Below are 18,733 nucleotides of genomic sequence, written 5' to 3' on the forward strand. Positions count from 1 at the left end.
TTTTAGATTTAAACTGCTTTGTGATTTAGTTGTACAGTGTGAATGTAGATCTGGTTTCAGGAAATACATGTACACATACCTGCTGTTAAATCAAGTCAGCTTGTAACATCTGAACACACACCTCTCAACTGTACAGTTTTCACAGAATGACCACATTTATGCCTTGTATTTCTGATCCGTTTTTTATAAAATTGTAGTAGCGTTGTCGCCTCACAGCAAGAGGTTCTCCGGTTCGATTCACGGCTGGTGCGCCGTCTGTGCGAAGTCTGCATGTCCTCCCTGCGGTAGAGTGAATTTAAAGACATGCAGGTAGGTGCGAGCGTGTCTGGGTGTGCTGCCTTTGAAGGTTGGGTGACGGGCTGGCAACTCAACACCGTAAAAATTCACTGCCAATCATTAGCGGACCGGAGTTCTGCTGTGGTGACCATTAACCAGGAAAAGCCAAAAGAAGACTGGCAAATTAGTGTCAAATCATTAAATACTGTAGTTAGAAAATAGTATTATAATGATAATAATAATACAGGAATAGCGAACACTATTAAAACTGTGGAACAAGGATCTGCTTAGGTGTGCAACTTTTTTCACTGTTATCATAGTTTTCCTAACTAGCCTTTGTTGCAGGGCTAGGTGAGGTTATCCTGCTGGCCCTTGTAGGAGCTTGGACTGAAATAAAAAAAATAATGTGCTCCATTATTTTTTGCTTGCTAAGCAGCGCTTTTGCTGTTTTAGCAAGTGTGAAATGAGAGAGAGAGAGAGAAACATTTAAAATAAAAAGTGTGAGTGCACGTGTGTGAGTGTATGCGTGTATGAGAGTGACAGATCGATAGAGACGTTCTCTTACACTTGCTAAGCAGTGCTTTTGCTGTTTAGCGAGTGTTAAAAATGAAACAAAAGGTGTGTGAATGAAAGTGTGCATGAAAGCAGGCGTGTGTGTGTGTGTGTGTGTGTGTGTGTGTGTGTGTGTGTGTGTGTGTGCGTGTGTGCGTGTGTGAGAGAGTGAGTGAGTGTGAGAGAGATCAAAGAATTTCATGTAATAAACATTTGACAAATAACATCAAACCACAAAAATGGATAGTGCACAGTTGGTGATGGCAAGAGCTTTAGATTAAAAGTAATGGGAGGTGTATGGTAAAAACACAGTTGGTCTACTTATTTATGCAGCAAAAGGAACCAGTTTTCTGTTTTAGGACAGGTACATCATTCTTATCAGCAGGTTCCTTGTCTACTTTTATATTTGGGAGTCAGATTACTTATTGTTTCATTCCATGTTAGGGATGCCAACTCCTCATAAATTTTCTGACAGCCATACAAAAAAAATCTAAAAATGTAAACTCACCATAATCTGTATGTAGCATTCGGTGTCTATAAAAAGAATAAAGTTAGACCCGGAGGTCATGGGGCCTGGGGACCAAGGTCAGTGGGGGAAGGTTCATCCTTTCCTAGGACTGTATGGACAGTTCACAGTTTAGTGGTGACAGGAACTTTAAATCAGAAGAACAATTTTAAGAATCATGAGATGTGTGTACACAGCCTGTTTACTCAGGTGGTGTACTCATTTATGTGATGAAACTGTTTTCAACTCTAGTTTGTGGTGCGGGCTGTGGTGTTGTATACCTCTCAACCTCTTACAGGAAGAAATCTGAACAAAGCCATAAATAAACAATGAAATATAAAGTTGTTTGCTAGCAGCAACCTCTTCATTAGTTGCAGATCCCTTTAATGTGGAATTATTTAGATGACTTCTGCAGAGATTTTGCATGTTTACTGATATTAGTGGATTGTGATGACAGAAGTTTGAGTGGCCCTTTTATGGTAGAAATGTTCTGAAATCTGTAGATGTTATGTAGGCCTATCTCGCCTACATTCTTACCCGTGGGTTCGGAGCCGAATATCGGCTCCGACTCAGCCAATTTTACTAGCTCAAAAGTCTCTGATTGGCTGGGCTAAGAGGGTATCACATGGTACCCTGCTTCGTATCCCCAGATCTCGTTTGCCGCTTGTAGAGCTCGGACGTGGTCTCGCTTGGCTGTGGCTAAGTACCACTTTTGACTTATTTCTCTTGAGAAATTGGTTGAGTCATTCAAAGGGGATCCAGTATTTGTCTGCCTGGGAAGACATGATCGACAAACCACGATGCTTTGCCAGAGATGGTCTGCACCTGTCACCCCTGGGATTCAGGTTACTGGCTAAAGTTCTTGCCACCCCATAGTGCCTTTTTTAGGCAAGGTTCAAAGGATAAAACCACCACCGTAATAGATACAAGCATGCAAAATCTGAAGGTAATGCTTCTCAATGCTAGAAGTCTAAACCTCAAAATGCACTCTCTTGAGGCACTCCTAAAAATGGAGAACATCGATATCTGTGCAGTGACTGAGACCTGGTTCAAGGCTCCAGAGAGCACCCCTGCAATACCAGGCTACAATTCTTACCACACTTTTCGGCCACAAAACCAAGACTGAAACACTAAAGGTGGAGGAGTGTCCATATTCACCAAGGATATTCACACCTCCAGGCTAGTTGCCCAACACAATGCATCTGAAATTCTCCAGATGCAACTAACACTAGGTTAGACTGCAATCCAAATTGTAGCTTGCTACAGATCCCCCACTATACTCCCAAGATTCTCACTACACCTTCCTAAACATACTGGAAAATATTAAGATACAACCAAACACCCTAATACTAGGTGATTTCAACTACCCTGCCATTAATTGGGAAAACTACTCGGGTACCAACTCCTTTTCCCAACGTTTCTTGGAATTCATAAATTCCAATGCCCTGTATCAACTAATCCATTGTCCCACCAGGGGCTCCAATATCCTAAACCTGGTCATTACCAACATGGGAGATAGATGCTCCACACCAATGGTCACCCCCCATTGGTCAGGTCTGACCGTAAGCAAATCACCCTTGACATCCAGATCCCACCCCCACCCCTCAGTAAGGAAACCTCCTTAAGAAAACTTCTCCAAAGCCAACTTCATGCTACTGAAGTCAGAAGTGACAAACTTCACAACACCCACGCAGACGGGATCTGGAAGTTCGACTGCAGAAGGCACTGTACGAGCACATCCACTCATGCATGAATCGTGCCATCCCAAATAGAACCAAGATGCTCTTCTCCAAAAAAAGGAAGCCAATCTGGTAGACCCTGCTATAAACAAACTATACAACAGAAGGAAGAAACTGTTGCAGAAAAGAGGAAAATTCCAGGATGCAAAAAACTCCCTCACCAGCCTCAGTAAGAAGCTGAGATCCCTCATAAAATCCTCAAAAGCTAGTTACGAAAATAAAATTGCCAAAGATTCCAAAGACAATCACAAGGCATTCTATAGTTATGTCAAAAATCTAAATGGCAATGCTCAGATCTGCTCTGAGCTACAACAGAATGGTATTAAATATACTGATCCCAAGGATATTGCCAATATCCTGGCAGATCGATTTAGTGCCAACTTCACTCCCCTCTCACCCCCTAAAGGGCCCATCTCAATACCAAAAGATTGCCAAATTCCGATGATCACAGCCACACAGGTAGAAACAGCACTCTCCAAAGTTAAGAATACAGCATCCATGGGACTAGATGACTTCCCAGGCTGTGTACTACATGAACTACAAAATGAACTGGCACACCACCTAAGTGTCATGTTTAATCTTAGCCTCACCTCAGGCTTCATGCCCACTGAGTGGCGCACAGCTATAGTTATCCCGCTCCACAAGGGAGGATCCACCTTGGATCCCGGGAACTACCGTCCTATCAGTCTGACAAGCCTGATCTGCAAGGGCATGGAACGCATTATCATGGAACTTATAAACAAAGACATTGGCAACCTCCAGACACTGGACCCCACCCAGTTTGGGTTTGTGAAGTGCTGATCTTGTCTCGTGAATCTGATTGACTTCTTTGAATTGGTCTCCAGAGTGGTGGACGAGGGTCAGGAGGTCTACACAGCCTATCTGGACCTCGCCAAGGCCTTCGACACCATCCCCCACTCTGGAATCATAGATAAACTTACTAAGCTGGGCATAAATCCCTACGTCACTCGATGGGTTGCCAACTGGCTTACTGACAGAACCCAGACTGTAAAAGTAGCCGACTCCAAATCCAGCTCCAGACAAGTGACAAGTGGAGTACCTCATGGTTCAGTCCTGGGACCACTCTTGTTTGGCATCTACTTCTCTGAAGTACAGGCCAACACTAAGGGACTCTGGCTAACAAAGTTTGCAGATGACTGCAAACTGGGAGCCATTACTGAATCCCCAAATGATATGGATATTCTACAAAAGGGCCTTACAGAAACAGATGCCTGGTGCCAGAGCCATGGGCTCAAGCTTAATGCCAAGAAATGTATAATCATCCCCTTTGGAAAAAAACATGTACCCATGAACTACCACATAGGTGGCAGGACACTAAACATAGAAAGTGTGATGAGAGACTTGGGGACACAAGTGGACAGTGGTCTCACTTTCGATAACCACATCGCCACAACAGTCAGGAAATCCTTCTACGTGGCACACCTCATCACTAAGGGCTTTTCATCCAGAAAAAAGGAGGTCATTGTCCCACTGTACTCATCCGTCATTAGACCCATTATAGAGTATAATGCCCCATTTGGTATGTACCTCACAAGACGTCTGCAACAGCTGGAAAGGCCACAGAAATACCTCACTAAAAGAATCACAGGCCTAAAGCAGATGCCATATGCTGACCATCTAAAAAACTCCAGCTATACTCTGTAGCATATCGTCTACTCAGAGGCGATCTCTGCTTAACATACAAGGCCATGTCAAACCCTGAGCTGTTGGACATGCTCTACTTAAAGAAATCTCAATCCCTCAGAGCCACACGCTCCAGGGATCTAAACCTTATCATCACAATGAACAAAACATGCTGGAGGGATAGGTTCCTGACCCAGAGATTCCCCATACTCTGGAATAGACTGCCCATACATGTCAAGCAGAGCACCTCGTTGGCCCTCTTCAAAAGGAACCTTGATGATTGGATGGGAGATAGGAAATTCACCCCGGGGATCATGTCAGTCGCCCTGCTAGACAGGGGCCCAGAGAAGTAAATACTGTGGGAAAAAATTTCTAGGGAATTGTTATGGCTAGGCTTGCATAGGCCTTAGGGCCGATAGCCTAGTACCAACCTATGAACATATGATTTATACACAAAAGCTATTTTAATAACTACATCTTGCTGCCGTCGCTGTGATTGTGTGTTTCTTGGTGTTTTTGTGGTATCCCTAACTGTTCCTACGGGCTAGGCCCGTTTTAGTTAGAGGACCTAGTCCTCCCTTAGTGAGTTGTTCGTGTGTTTGTTTCCATATTCTTTAAGAACCGTTTTAGTTAGAGGTTCTTTTATTAGTGTCATTTGTTGCTAATTGTTTGTTTAGGGCTTCGCTCAGTCTGTGTAGTACTGTTTGCAGTGAACATTGTGGGCTTTCCCGCCCGTTTGGAAGTTCGTTAATTGTAGTGAACGTTTTGGAAGTTTAACTGTTTCTCTACAGTAGCAGATAATGACTAAGGATCAGAAGGGACATAAGCCTTCTGGCTTTAAAAAGTGTTCAAAATGCGGATATAAAATGTCCATCACAGATGGACACTCGATATGTGTCTACTGCCTTGGAGCCATCCATTTACAGGAGTCGTGTAGCTTTTGCCACGCCTTCAGTCCTCGGGTGCTCCAAGTGAGGAAAAACAAATTGATTTTAAAGGGACTGCTTATGCTGTCTTTTGAGGAAGCTATAGATTTGGCTTCCAGCTCTCAGTCGAAATCTAAAGCCTCCAAGTCCAAGAAAAGGTCTCCGGCTCCATCTGCATCTTCGGAGCATCCAGAGAAGATTACTATACTGGACTCTGCTTCCTCGGCTCCTCGGGGCCGCAGGAGGTATCTGTGTTAAGTGAATCGGTGTCCGCTCCGATCATTCTCGAACCCATTCGTAGCCGGTCCCCTAGTGTGAGGCATGGTTCACCAGATAAGAGATCCCAATCCCCATCCATTTCCTCCAAATCCTCCAGGCTTTCTGATTTGGATGTGAGATAGGGTAGTGCAGAGGCTCCTACAGTCGCCGGGGTTGGCTAAATTGTTTTCGGCTCCGAGCACATCCTTGTCGGAGCCGGTATGTTCTTGCGCCGGCTCCGGGTTTATCGGTGCCGACCTCGGCTCTGACCATGTCGGTCCCGTCCACAGGTTTCGAGACTCTGGTCTCCTCGGTCGGGCCTGAAGGGGATACTTAGGGACATCTTTCGGTTCCGAGTCTCCCACTCGGTGCATTGGCTCGGGGGATCCCGGTCATAGCCTTGGAGGTCGGTCCTCGGACTCGAGGGGGGGTGGGGGGGCTGCCTTCGAGGCCATGCGGAGCGAGCTGGCCAGATCGTCAGCTACATCACTCGGGTCAGTCATTCCATCCCCTACCACTCCGGCGAGAGCTTGTGACACTCACCTATCATTGGACATAGAGTGGCAGGCCCTAAGGACACCCCCACGAGCGGTCCCCCACTTTCTGAAGGTCTCTCAGAGCCAGTGCCTGAGGAACCTCCCAGAAAGAAGTTGTGCAAGAGGAAGCACATAGACTCCCAGGACGAGTCTCTCATTTCCGATACTGACCTTGAGGAATCTGAAGGATCCCCAAAGTCTTCCTCTGATGATGTTTCCTTCTCCGATATCCTGGAGATACTGAAACAAAGAGGAGACTGGCCTTCCAAAGCCCCTTCCGAGGAGCAGTCAGTATTCCTTAAGGCTTTTGGCGCTCAACCCTCCCCCTCCTGGGTGTCTCCACCCTTCGATGAACTTCTTGACCTTATTTGTCGAAGGGTATGGGAAAAACCTGATTCTGTGGAGCCCGTACCCTGGCGCCCCAACAAATTTCTCTCTGCCCCTCAGGGAAAGGTTTCTGTCAAAGGGAGTCCCTGTAGATGCTATGGTGGTGGCGGCAGCCACCCAGAAGGAAGTTGCAGAGTCTTTCTCATCGGTCCATCCTCCTAACAAGGAGTCTAGGACTATGGACTGGTACGGGAAGCATACCCTATCCTCAGCCACCTTCACTTTACGGTCGCTGAATTACTTGTCTCATTTCACTCGGCTCCAGAGAGATCTCCTTAAAGAACTGGGAGATACTCTTGCGGGTAACATACCTGAGGCGGTAGCTCAGACAGTTAACGCATAGGTTTCTACCCTCAACTCCATCGCAAACTCGTCCATGCGACTCATATCGTATGCGGCCGAGGGAGCGAGTAGGGCGGCCAGCTCAGAGGTAGCCCTTAGAAGGCAAGCCTGGCTGTGCCTGTGTCACTTCGCAGAGGCCTTCGTCTTCCTTCACTGATGCCCCTTTTGATGGTTCCTCCTTGTTTGGGACCAAAGTGAAAGACACCCTCATCAGGTGCGAGCAAGAAGGAAAGACCCTGTCTGCCGTAGGGGTCCGTTTTTCCCTTCCGTCTAGGCCTTATCCCAAGGCCCAGCGGGGGGGGGATGTGGTTCAAGAAATCACACAGTTTTTTTCCTGCCGCACAAGGTGAAACCCCCCCCTCCAGAGGCAGGGGAGGGGGGAGTTATTCAGGGAGTCGTCGTCCCAGAGGCAGAGGGGGCCCCCGCAATTCCGGAGACCGCAACTCCTTCCTCAGCTCCCCATACTCTCATTCCTGAGGGTGTGCCCGACTGTGCTTATCCGGAGCCAGTCAGGGGTCACATTTCCTAGTATCCGGACGCCTGGGAAAGCATCACCCAGGACCGATGGGTATTAAGGATACTGCGGTGGTGGTGCTGCGGTAGAGTTGTCGCCTCACAGGTAGACGTTGCCCGTTTGATTTTCAGTTAGAGCGTCTTCTCTGTGGCGACATGCGTGAATGGGCGTTCCTTCGTTGAAGGTTGTGCATTAGGCCCGGCAAGCCAGCACGTAAAAATCTACTGCCAATCATTAGCAGACCGGAGTTCCGCTGTGGCGACCCCTAACCAGGAAAAGCCGAAAGACACAAACAAACCTCATTCCATTCTCTTCAGTACCCCCTCCAATAAGAAAAATCCCGGACGTTCCACCCAGTCAAAGGAATCAAGCAGCCTCAGAGATATCTCAGCTGCTAGAGAAAGGAGCCATCCAACCAGTCCCCTCAGACCAAATCGGATTAGGGACTTACTCAAGATTCTTTTTGGTGCCGAAAAGACTAGGAGACCTGAGACCCATACTAGATCTCAGTCAACTCAACAATTACATACACAAGTCCAAATTCCTTATGGTCACTCTACAATCCATTCTCCCATTGTTGGGAGAGGAAGAATGGATGTGCTCCATCGACCTCAAGGATGCTTACTACCATGTCAAAATGGACAGGACATCCAGCTGTCACCTACGCTTCCGGCTGGGAGCAAGTCACTTCCAGTTTCGAGCCCTGCCCTTTGGTCTCACCGCAGCCCCCAGGGTGTTCATCAAGTGTATGACAGTGGTGACGGCTCACTTGAGACGTCAAGGATTCCAGGTGTTTCCGTACCTGGATGACTGGCTCCTCACCGCTCCCACCAGGCATCAACTAATTCAGACCAGGGACGCTACCATTAGTCTATGTCACCAACTAGGCTTCACAATAAACTGGAAAAAAATCTGCCTTACTGCCCTTACAGCGTGTCACCTTTATAGGAGCAGAGTTGGACACCATTCAAATGCGAGCATTCTTACCACAGGAAAGGATTACAGGGTTACAACAACAATTTCTCATGCTGATGCCCCTGAAACATGCGAAGGCAAGACTGATTCTACAACTCTTAGGTACCATGGCGGCGACTATCATGTTGGTTCCTCTAGCGAGATTACACGAGACTTCTTCAATGGCTCCTCTTTGTCCAGTGGTCTCTCCAAAGACTTCCGCTATCCCATCCAGTCTTAATGACAGACCGATGCAAACAGGACCTCCATTGGTGGCTGTGCACCAACAACTTGATCGAGGGAAAGCCCTTTGTTCCACCCATCCCTGTTGCCACGGTGACCACGGACGCTTCCCAGATGGGCTGGGGGGGCATTATCTCAGCAGGATGGTCCAGGGCACGTGGCAGGAACACTAGATACATTTGCACATAAATGTACTGGAGATGAGAGCAGTGCTTCTTGCGTTGCAGGCACTTCAGGAAGTTCTTCCTCTAGGGACTATTGCGTTACACTCAGACAACATGTCAGTAGTGTGGTATCTCAACAAGCAAGGGGGAACACGATCTTACCCACTATGCAGAGAGGCCATGCGCGTGTGGCATTGGGCAATAGCTTCCCAATGGTTTCTGGTGGCAACGCACATTCCGGGGAAGACCAATGTAATAGCGGACAAGCTAAGCAAGGCAATCCTTATGCCCTACGAGTGGTCGCTGAATCGCCTGGTTGCAGAGCAAATCTTCAGTAGATGGGGTCAACCTTGCTGCGACCTTTTTGCCAACCCTCTCAATGCGAAATGCAGCAACTACTTCTCGCTGATCCCCCCACCGGGGGAATTACCCAGGGATGCTCTGGCTTACAATTGGCCCTCCGGTCTGCTTTATGCTTTCCCTCAGTTTCCCCTTCTCTCAAGGGTGATTCAGAAAGCACAATCTTTGGGAAGCAGAATGATTCTGATTGCCCCACACTGGCCTTGTCAGGTATGGTTCCCCTTCCTTCAACCTTACATTGTGGATACACCTTGGAGTTCCACCCCTCTCTGAGGACATTCTGGTTGACAGCCTGGCTACTCCACTTCCATCGTTAGTCAGATGTCACAATTTTTCACCGGAAGTAGTCCATATATTATCGTCCTCTCATAAACCATCCACTAGAAAAATCTACTCTAGCAAATGGAAAAGGTTCTCTATCTGGGCTCATTCTAGAGGCATTGATCCCTACACAGCTCCAATTGATTCGATTCTGGAGTTTTTGTCTACGCTGTTCTATCAAGGGTCTGCATCAGCCACAATCAAAGTTCAGCTGGCGGCTATATCAAATTTCCACATGGCCAATGAGCCTAGCCTTATGGCACACAGACTATGTAAAGCATTCCTTAAAGGTACTTTATTACTCAGTCCCCCAGTATCCCAACCTGTCATGCCCTGGGACCTCACTTTTGTTCTTCAAGCCCTCACTCTTCCACCATTCGAGCCTGCAGCTACCTGCGAGTTAAAATTCTTGTCATGGAAAACAGCATTTTTAACAGCAGTCACTTCAGCGAGGCGGGTCTCTGAGATTCAAGCCCTCTCCATCAAACCCCCATATTTGATCTTCCATAAAGCTAGAGTCTCTCTTAGACCAAACCCATCATTCCTTCCCAAAGTGGCTTCTGTCTCTAATATGAATCAGTCTATTGAGCTGCTAGTTTTCTTCCCCAATTTTTCTAACAAGGCAGAATTCAGATTTCACCAATTGGATGTACATAGACAGTTACGCTTCTATCTACACCAGACGAAAGCTATCCGGAAATCTGACCAACTCTCTGTCTCCTTTTCGGAGAACCGGTCTGGTTCTCCGATATCCAAGGTCACGCTCTCTAGATAGATAGCCAGCTATATTTCCTTCATCTGTCAGACAGCAGGTAAAAATTTGCCTTTTCCAGCTAAAGCCCACTCTACAAGAGCAGTCTCCACATCCACAGCCTATCAAGCTAGATTGTCAATGGATGATATATGTGCTGAGGCCACTTGGGCTTCTCCTCACACCTTTGTTTCTCATTACAAAGTGGACGTGGTTTCCAGGGGCAGATCTTCATTTGGCTCCACAGTTCTCAGGAGTATTTTCCTATGAGCCACCCAGGATGTAGATGCTAGGGACGCTGTCCCACGGGTAAGAATGTAGGCGAGCTAGGACTACATAACATCAAGAAGTTATGTACTCACCATGACGTTCGATGTATGTAGTCCATCTCGCCTCACATTCTTACTTACCCTCCCGCCTTCCCCCTGCCTGGAGGTTAGATTGTATCCTGCAGAGTCCCTTTGAATAGTTTTTGTTTGTATGGATGCGTGGTATGTATGCAGTAATTATGTTGTTAGCAGCAAACTAGATCTGAGGATACGAAGCAGGGTACCATGGGATACCCTCTTAGCCCAGCCAATCAGAGACTTTTGAGCTAGTAAAATAGGCTGATATCGGCTCCGAACCCACGGGTAAGAATGTGAGGCGAGATGGACTACATACAACGAACGTTATGGTGAGTACATAACTTCTTGTTTTGTCGTCATTGGTTCATACATTTCTGTTTCATTGCTTACTAGACGACTGTTCAAAACTACAAATTTAATACACCCCAGAAGTAAGCTTTGTCCTCCACTGTTGAAACACACAAAGCACACCAACACATCTCCAAAAAACATTCAGGAATCAAGCGAAAATGCTGCAAATTCTTTATTTCACGCTTCTAGTACCTCTGCTAAAAAGCCTTCACTGGCCAGATGTAAAATGAATGTGGGTTTTCATGCCCTTTCAGTGAGTGTGTTTCAAGGGCAGAGAAATGTACTGCTCATGTTGTTTTCATTGTGAGACTGTATTGTTTAGCAAATGGCTAAAGCAGTGTTTGTGCTATTTTATTCCAATTTCTGTAATCATTGTAGAAGTAAATAAGAAAACCGTATGCATGCTGACAGGTTTGGACAGTGTTTATGGTAACTGAGGAGAAATTGCCAAGTAATGGGACACAGGAGTGGCTGGGAAGGGGGCTGCTGCTGGAGCGGCAGGGGATTACAGACTATCCATTCAAGTAAAATAAAGCTCACCTCTGTCCATATTCAAATGCAACTTGGATCTAAGGATGGGTAATAGAAAATGTAGTCCAGGATTGCCTGTCATGCACTAATGTGCAGAGGCAGTTCCTAAATGCTGCATCCCTTACATGGCTCCCCTCAAATTATCTATGGTATGATGCATCCCTTACATGGCTCCCCTCAAATTATCTATGGTATGATCACAGTTATTCTCACTTGGGCTAATATACAATTATCAGCCATGGGATAGGCACGACCAGTCATGAAATGTTAATTCAAGCACCAAAAGGGAAATTGGCTAAGCTTAAAATGTCCTCTAAGTGGACATATGTTGTGGTAGTAAGTAGTTTTAAAAAATTGCCCTTTTGAGGTCACGAAGTGCATCCCCCCCCCCCCAAGTCTTCAACCGCTTCCAGCGCCTGTGTATTTTTATACCATTTGTTACAAAATACATCAAAAGGAAACTGTCTTGGCTAGGTCTTTGAGCAGAGAAATCACTACTTCCCGTGAGTGTGATAATGCTATCCCATTCAGTTCATTTTTTACTAGATATTTTGCATCCTGTGTTTTATAGAGTTTTAACGGTTTCTCATTTCTTCTGCCATATTGCTGCAGTTTATTACAACACAAGTCATCATTTGACACTTTTTCTCTCTGGCTATTTTACTTTTGTTTCTTATTTCTAGTTCAGAGTACTTTGATTTGGTTTGGGTATAATTTAGTTTTTTTAGCATACCTCTCAAATCAGCTCTTTGTGTGTGTGTTTTATGCTTTTAGCCTCAAAATAGATGTTTTCATGTTTCCATTTACCCCTCACTCTACTGAGTTTTTTCCCATCTTGGGTGTTTTCTCCCTGTCTCTCGTTCTCGTACTTGTATCAACTAGATTTGTGCTGGGAAATGATTCTAAGATATGATGAAATGTTTTAATTTAAAGGGACATTTATTGATTATGAAAGTAGGAGGTTTTGGTTTATAATGGAGATGAGAGCTTTTTATGCCTCTTTCAGATTTGGTTGATATATTTGTGAGAGTGCCATGAAGTTTAAGGGTCAGAGGTACCTGTCAGTTTTTTCTTACTTCAGGTATTGGATGCAAGACAATTCTGGTGGAGGGTAGGAAGCAGTAATTTTTTTTTTTGTTTTGTTAACTAGAATTTTTTTGTTGCTTAAGTTTTCTGTATTCTTGTACTAGGAAGTAAAGCTAGTGTTCCCAAATGCACATCGTATGAATCGAGGGAAACATGAAGTTGGAGCACTAGTAAGGGCGTGCAAAGCCAATGACGTCACAGACCTTATCATTCTGCATGAGCACAGAGGAATGCCAGGTCAGTACAAGTACTGCTGTATGTATGAGAGGCCTTCCCAGACTTCCCTACGAGTCCTTTATTATTAGTGATGAATGTGTCAGATGTGTCTTTGTAATTTGTACTTCTCCTTGTTCATTTACATGTTTTGCTTTGCTGCTAAAAATGGTGGTTAAGGAGTATATATAAGGAGCCCATCTGTAATGGCCCAGTTTCTTACAGCTGTAATTAACAAAACTATTAAAAAAATGGAGTTACCCTGGATGGACTGTAGCAGTACAATCTTAACTGTTGTAATACCTATTCTTTGTGGAAAACATTCTACTTTGTTATAACACTGCATTTGCTTCATGTTAACACCTGCAGCAACACTGTATAAGGGGGGTGGGAGACGTGGAGAGATGGAGAAGGCTTTCTGAACTTCTGTATGGTCAAGTATAATTTTTTCAGATTTGAGGAAGCACCAAAGGTGCAGTTTCCTCAGCAGTGCACACAATGTTAGACCGCACCCACTGATGTAACTTTACCCTGGGATTGTTGAAACTGTAGTCTGTGACATAGTTCAGATAATTTTCCAAGAGGGACATAGATGGCTGTAGGGAGGTGTGGCAAATAAAAAGGAAGTGACTGAAATAGAGGAGCCTAGTATTTGTCATAGAAGGTGGCGTAATAATTGTATTTTACAGTATTTCAACAGTTTACACTTTAGATGCTGAAGCGGATAGCCACCTTTTCAGGTAGTATAGTGATACGGCATCAGTTCTGGACTGCTGATCTAAACATCGTTTTAGATGGACCGTGCATGTGCATTAACTCTACAGATTTAGTCTGAAGATCATGTTTGGCAGTTAAACAAGAGGATCTTTTGTCCCTGGTGCAGTGAGCTGTGAAACATGGGGAGAAAGCAGATGTGTATAATTTGAATATGTGATTCCATGGTTTTGGAAGGCATATTAGGGAGGTAATACTTTATGATGTAGCAGACCTTCAGGTGACTTATTTTTCTCCATGTTGCTAGCTGCAGTCCTCTTTAATTGCAGAATGTTTCATAGACTTGTACTTTCCTATCATTTTGTATACATTTGTAGTGGTAAATGTATATGAAATGTGTGTAGCATGTTTACTACAGAACAGCAGTGAAAGACTAGATGGTTTTAAATATAGGGCCTGTTATTCCTTTTGTCAGGCTAATATAACATTTTCTGGATCTCATTGCTCTTGTGAATATTTTTTTTCCCAGCTTATGAAATGTCTGTTTTTGCTAGTTAAGATTTCCTACAGGATACAGTCTCCTTATGTCTGGCCATTGTCATTTCTGAAATTTGCTTAGTGTAATGTAAAGAATTAGTAGCAGATGTATTGTGTATTGAGATGTAGTGTGGGTTTCTGCACTTTCTTTGTCTGTCTGTTTTTTTTTTTCTTTTTTTTTTTCTGACTCTAATTAGAGCTCAGCAGTCCCGCCTCCCAAAATCCATTAGTAGTTGAGTCCCATTTGTCAGTGGCTAGCAGTTTTTTTATCTGGGATATCTTATAGTTGTGTGTTTCTCCCAATTCTCCTGGAAAGAATTCTTTCAGATGTATGCTTTGATGTACTGCCAGGTGTGACTGGAGTACAGGGGTGGGGTGCATTTTCTGTGCCTTTTACTCTTTGGACAGAACTTTACTTTAGATTGTATACTCTTGGCAGTGGTTGTGGTATATGTACAGTAGGGTGTAATGCTGGATCACATTCTGTGTCTTTATCAGAGCTCTCAGCATATACTCCCTGTCTTAGAAGCTTTGAAATATTTCCCTGGCCTACACCTGGTTTTAAGTTAAGGTCGCAGTCATCTTGTGATCCCAAGTCCCTTACTACTTTGTGGGTACTTAAAGGAAAACTCCAGGCTCAGTCAGAATTTAACTCAACCCCAAGTACTCTTATTTCCCTGTAAACTGATCCAGCCATCAGCAATTACTAAAATGCACGAAGAAGTTTGTCACTTGTTCATTTCTTCTTTTCCCTAGCGTAGGGTAGGAAAGCCCATCCCCCGTTCTTTGCTATCGCATTCTTTCCTTTGGAATTGGTCACCAACTTCGTGACGTACCTTCGACATAGCTAAATCGGTAGTTCCCTCTCCAGCTGATCCTCCCACATTGTGACATCACCATTAGCTAGGTCAGCCCTTATCACGTAGTGTAAAGTCCACTGTTTCAGCCCGGAGTAAAACAACATCGGATCAAGTATTTCAGCAAAACTACAAGCAAAGTCCCTTGGAAACCCTAAACTTTTGCTAACGGTAAGTTCCTATAAATATTTGTACTATGTGCAAAATTCTGCCACATAAACATTCATAGTATTATGCAGTTCGTGTTCTGTTCTGTTAAATTACATTTTACTGCAAATTTTTCCTAGCTTTAGTAGTCCTTTTTAGTGAAATTTTAGTGAAATTCATGCTGTGCGATATGTGCATGTATATGTGTCTGCGTGACCCAGCAATGTGTGTGAATGCTGAACCGATGGTTTGTGTGTATGAGCGAGTTTTCGATGCATGAGTGACTGCATGTCAGAATGAGTGTGTGTAAGCAGAATGTCTGTGCGCGTGTGAGAGAGAGACTGGTGGTATCTGGTTCGGGTGCCAGAGAGAGGAACTGCGTTATTTATTTATTTTTTTTGTCCCCCGAAAACAGCAAGCTGATATAGTTTTAAACGTAATAAGCCGATCCCTTCAGATGTATCGATTGGCTTATTACTGTGTCCTCCTCTTTTTTTTTGGTGGTGTTGTTTTTAGCACCCAGACACTTTTACGTCAACTTCACGATAAGTATATCTGAACAAAGGTAACAAATGCCAGAATAACAAGCGGTTGGTGTAACAAACCAATAAAGATTCGTAGCACCTTTATTCCACAGAGTCAAAACACCAACTTGGGATTGAGCGCGCTTTCTTCTGTAAACAGACTTCATCAGAATCCATCAGAAGTCTGTTTACAGAAGAAAGCGCGCTCAATCCCAAGTTGGTGTTTTTGACTCTGTGGAATAAATTTTGGTGCTACGAATCTTTATTGGTTTGGTTTGTTACACCAACCGTTTGTTATTCTGGCATTTGTTACCTTTGTTCAGGATATACTCTTATCGTGAAGCCGGTGGTTCCTGTTTGTGGTTTACTGTTCGTGGTTTACAGTTTTAGCGGAGGAATTGTGGCTGCACTTTTACGTCAACTCCTAATATTGAAATAGAATGCTGGAAGATGATTTGGAAGAGAGTTGCACTTCTAGTCTTTACTGCCTTGCGAGCCTGTCTTGCTGTAACGAGAGACTAAATCAACAGGATTTCAAGTAGTCATGAAGGGTATAATTAGCGACAGTCATTGCAAGAGATGAAGCTGCAACATTTTCATTAGAATGCTACTTAACATACTGAAAAGCAAAACAACCAGAGGAAAAATGAATGGTTTGTTTGTTTGAACTTTTTACCCATTGGTTTGAATATTCATCAAGTCTGGACATGTTTGCCTTTACCGAGTTTATTCTGATCTCTACGTTATTGCAGCTGCAACTGCATACTGCCAATCTGTTTAATCACGCATATTGTTCACAATCCATTCAGCCCAATAAGTTCATTTGAAAGATTGTAGATGCTGTTTTTATAAATGCTAGTTTCATTTTGTGACAAGAATAAATCGGTAGTCAAACTTTACATTTTGAGATATAGCCCTCAAACCTAGTGCTCTAAATATACCCTCAGATGTAACATTACATTATGCTCTAGTAATATGCTTGAACAGGAACCCTTTGTCGTTTAGCAAACGTTTCAGTAAGTTGTTTTTTACAGTAACAGCAATGCTTAAAGTACTGTCTTGTGCAGAATCAGTATGCACTACAGATATAAGTAATATTTTGTAAATAATTGTTTAGCTATGAACTTTGAATTTGTGACTGAACACTCAGTAGTTTTCCTTGCATCAATCAGATCCTTTATCCTTTCTCTCAGTTTGCACACTTGAGGGAGAATCAGCAATCCTTATTACTTGTGCTCTGTTTGTTTTTTACATGGCAGCAACTAATAAGGCAAGAAGAATGATGTGGCATGCTGCAGACATGCAAGCCTTATTGACGTTTGAACCTAAAAATAATACAACATGGTATATCTCTCAAGTATACCTCACTATGAGGAGTGTACCTCATTTGGGGGTCTCAAAAGTTCATGTTGCTTGAAGTTCCATACTGAAAGGGTCTGATGCACATTCTGTTTTAGGAATTTTTTCTACTCATATCCATGATAAATAGAAACAAATCATATTAGCTCATTAAAATATCTTTTATTATAAGTAAAACCAGTATATTTTAGCCATACTATTTGAAGTTGTTAGTAAGCCGTTAGTACATGCTCCACATTTTTGGCAATTTCTTCCACGTTATGAGGGTGGGTGTTCCTCGTTTTTGGGGATGGAAGGTTGACAGCTATTGTACATTGATTATATAGGCATTAGGCAGCAGGAATGTGTAAAGCACAGCCTCTATGAGTGAAATCGAGGGACTTTGCTTTAGAATCCATTATGATGAATTTTGCATTCAGTGATATTATCTTATTTACAGTTTAGTATTCAGATTTGTTTTATTGCCTTTTTATATCAAGTACTGTTATTCAGCCTTGTCACTGAATGGCTGTTAGCAGAGCAAACTAGGTGCATCTGCAGACTCATACAATATACTGCTCCAGGCAAATGATTATTATTATTTCTTAATTAAAAATACAGTAGCAGAATACTGCAATATGTTGAACCTGACAAGCCAAAAGATTAACCCGGAGCATTGGAGCAGGATGCTTGTGTGTGTGTGTGTGTGTGTGTGTGTGTGTGTGTGTGTGTGTGTTTGCTGAACCACATTTATAGATTTTATCTTATAAACACAACCAAATTTATATAATCTAGTGGAGTAAGTGTGTGTGTCTGTCTGTCTTCTGTCTGTGTCTCTTAAGAGTGTGCATATGACACATTATCTACATTTGTATATTTACACATATTTTTCTTGCCTATTATGTCTTTGTGTGTGTGTGTGTGTGTGTGTGTGTGTGTGTGTGTGTGTTTGATGAAATCAGTTTTATAGACCTTGCTTTAATAAACAGAACCACATGTATACAACCCATTGCAATGTGTGTGTGTGTCTGTCTGCTGTCTGTGTGTCTAAGCGTGTATGTCTGACACATTATCTGCATTTCTGTGAGTAAATATTTGCTGTCTTCTTTCATGTCTTTGTTTGTGTGTGTGCATGTGTGCGTGTGTGTATTAAATACATCTGCACCTGTCCAGATAATGTATGCAAGTATACAGATTTACAAAATGGGTTTGCAAAATAATTAAAATGTATAACAATATGTGAACAAGTATTAATGCACCTGTGAAGTAAACACCCATCTTAAACCATGAAAACACCAAATGCATACCTTAATTATTAATTACATTAGTGAAAGGTAAATCCAGTTTACTTATTTATTAACTGTTTGTTTATTAGGTTGGAACCGCTTTCAGATATGGTTTGGTCCAAATAGCAACAATGGCAATATCAGAATTAGTAGGAAAATTCAAAGAACAAAACAACAAAAGCAGATGAAATATAGTAACGATGCGGGTTCCTATTACGTGATCGAAATAATAAAACTTCGAACACCACAAGATCGAACTTGTATTTTTGAAGTTTTATAATTTCGAACACAAAAAAAAAAAGGACAGTAAGTAACTGTCGTAAGCAAGGG

General features: G+C 43.4%; 1 protein-coding gene across 1 annotated transcript in view; it reads left to right on the top strand.

The window, feature by feature from the left end:
• IMP4 (IMP U3 small nucleolar ribonucleoprotein 4) overlaps positions 1-18,733 on the top strand; it is a 267,706-nt gene that overhangs the window by 120,723 nt on the left and 128,250 nt on the right. The window contains exon 5 of the mRNA XM_044080730.1: positions 12,892-13,024. Coding sequence (XP_043936665.1) covers positions 12,892-13,024 — 133 coding nt within the window. The remainder of the gene's footprint in view (positions 1-12,891; positions 13,025-18,733) is intronic.

The sequence above is a fragment of the Protopterus annectens genome, chromosome 8.part0, assembly GCF_019279795.1.
Source record: "Protopterus annectens isolate FY-2018-M chromosome 8.part0, PAN1.0, whole genome shotgun sequence".
NCBI lineage: Eukaryota > Metazoa > Chordata > Ceratodontiformes > Protopteridae > Protopterus > Protopterus annectens.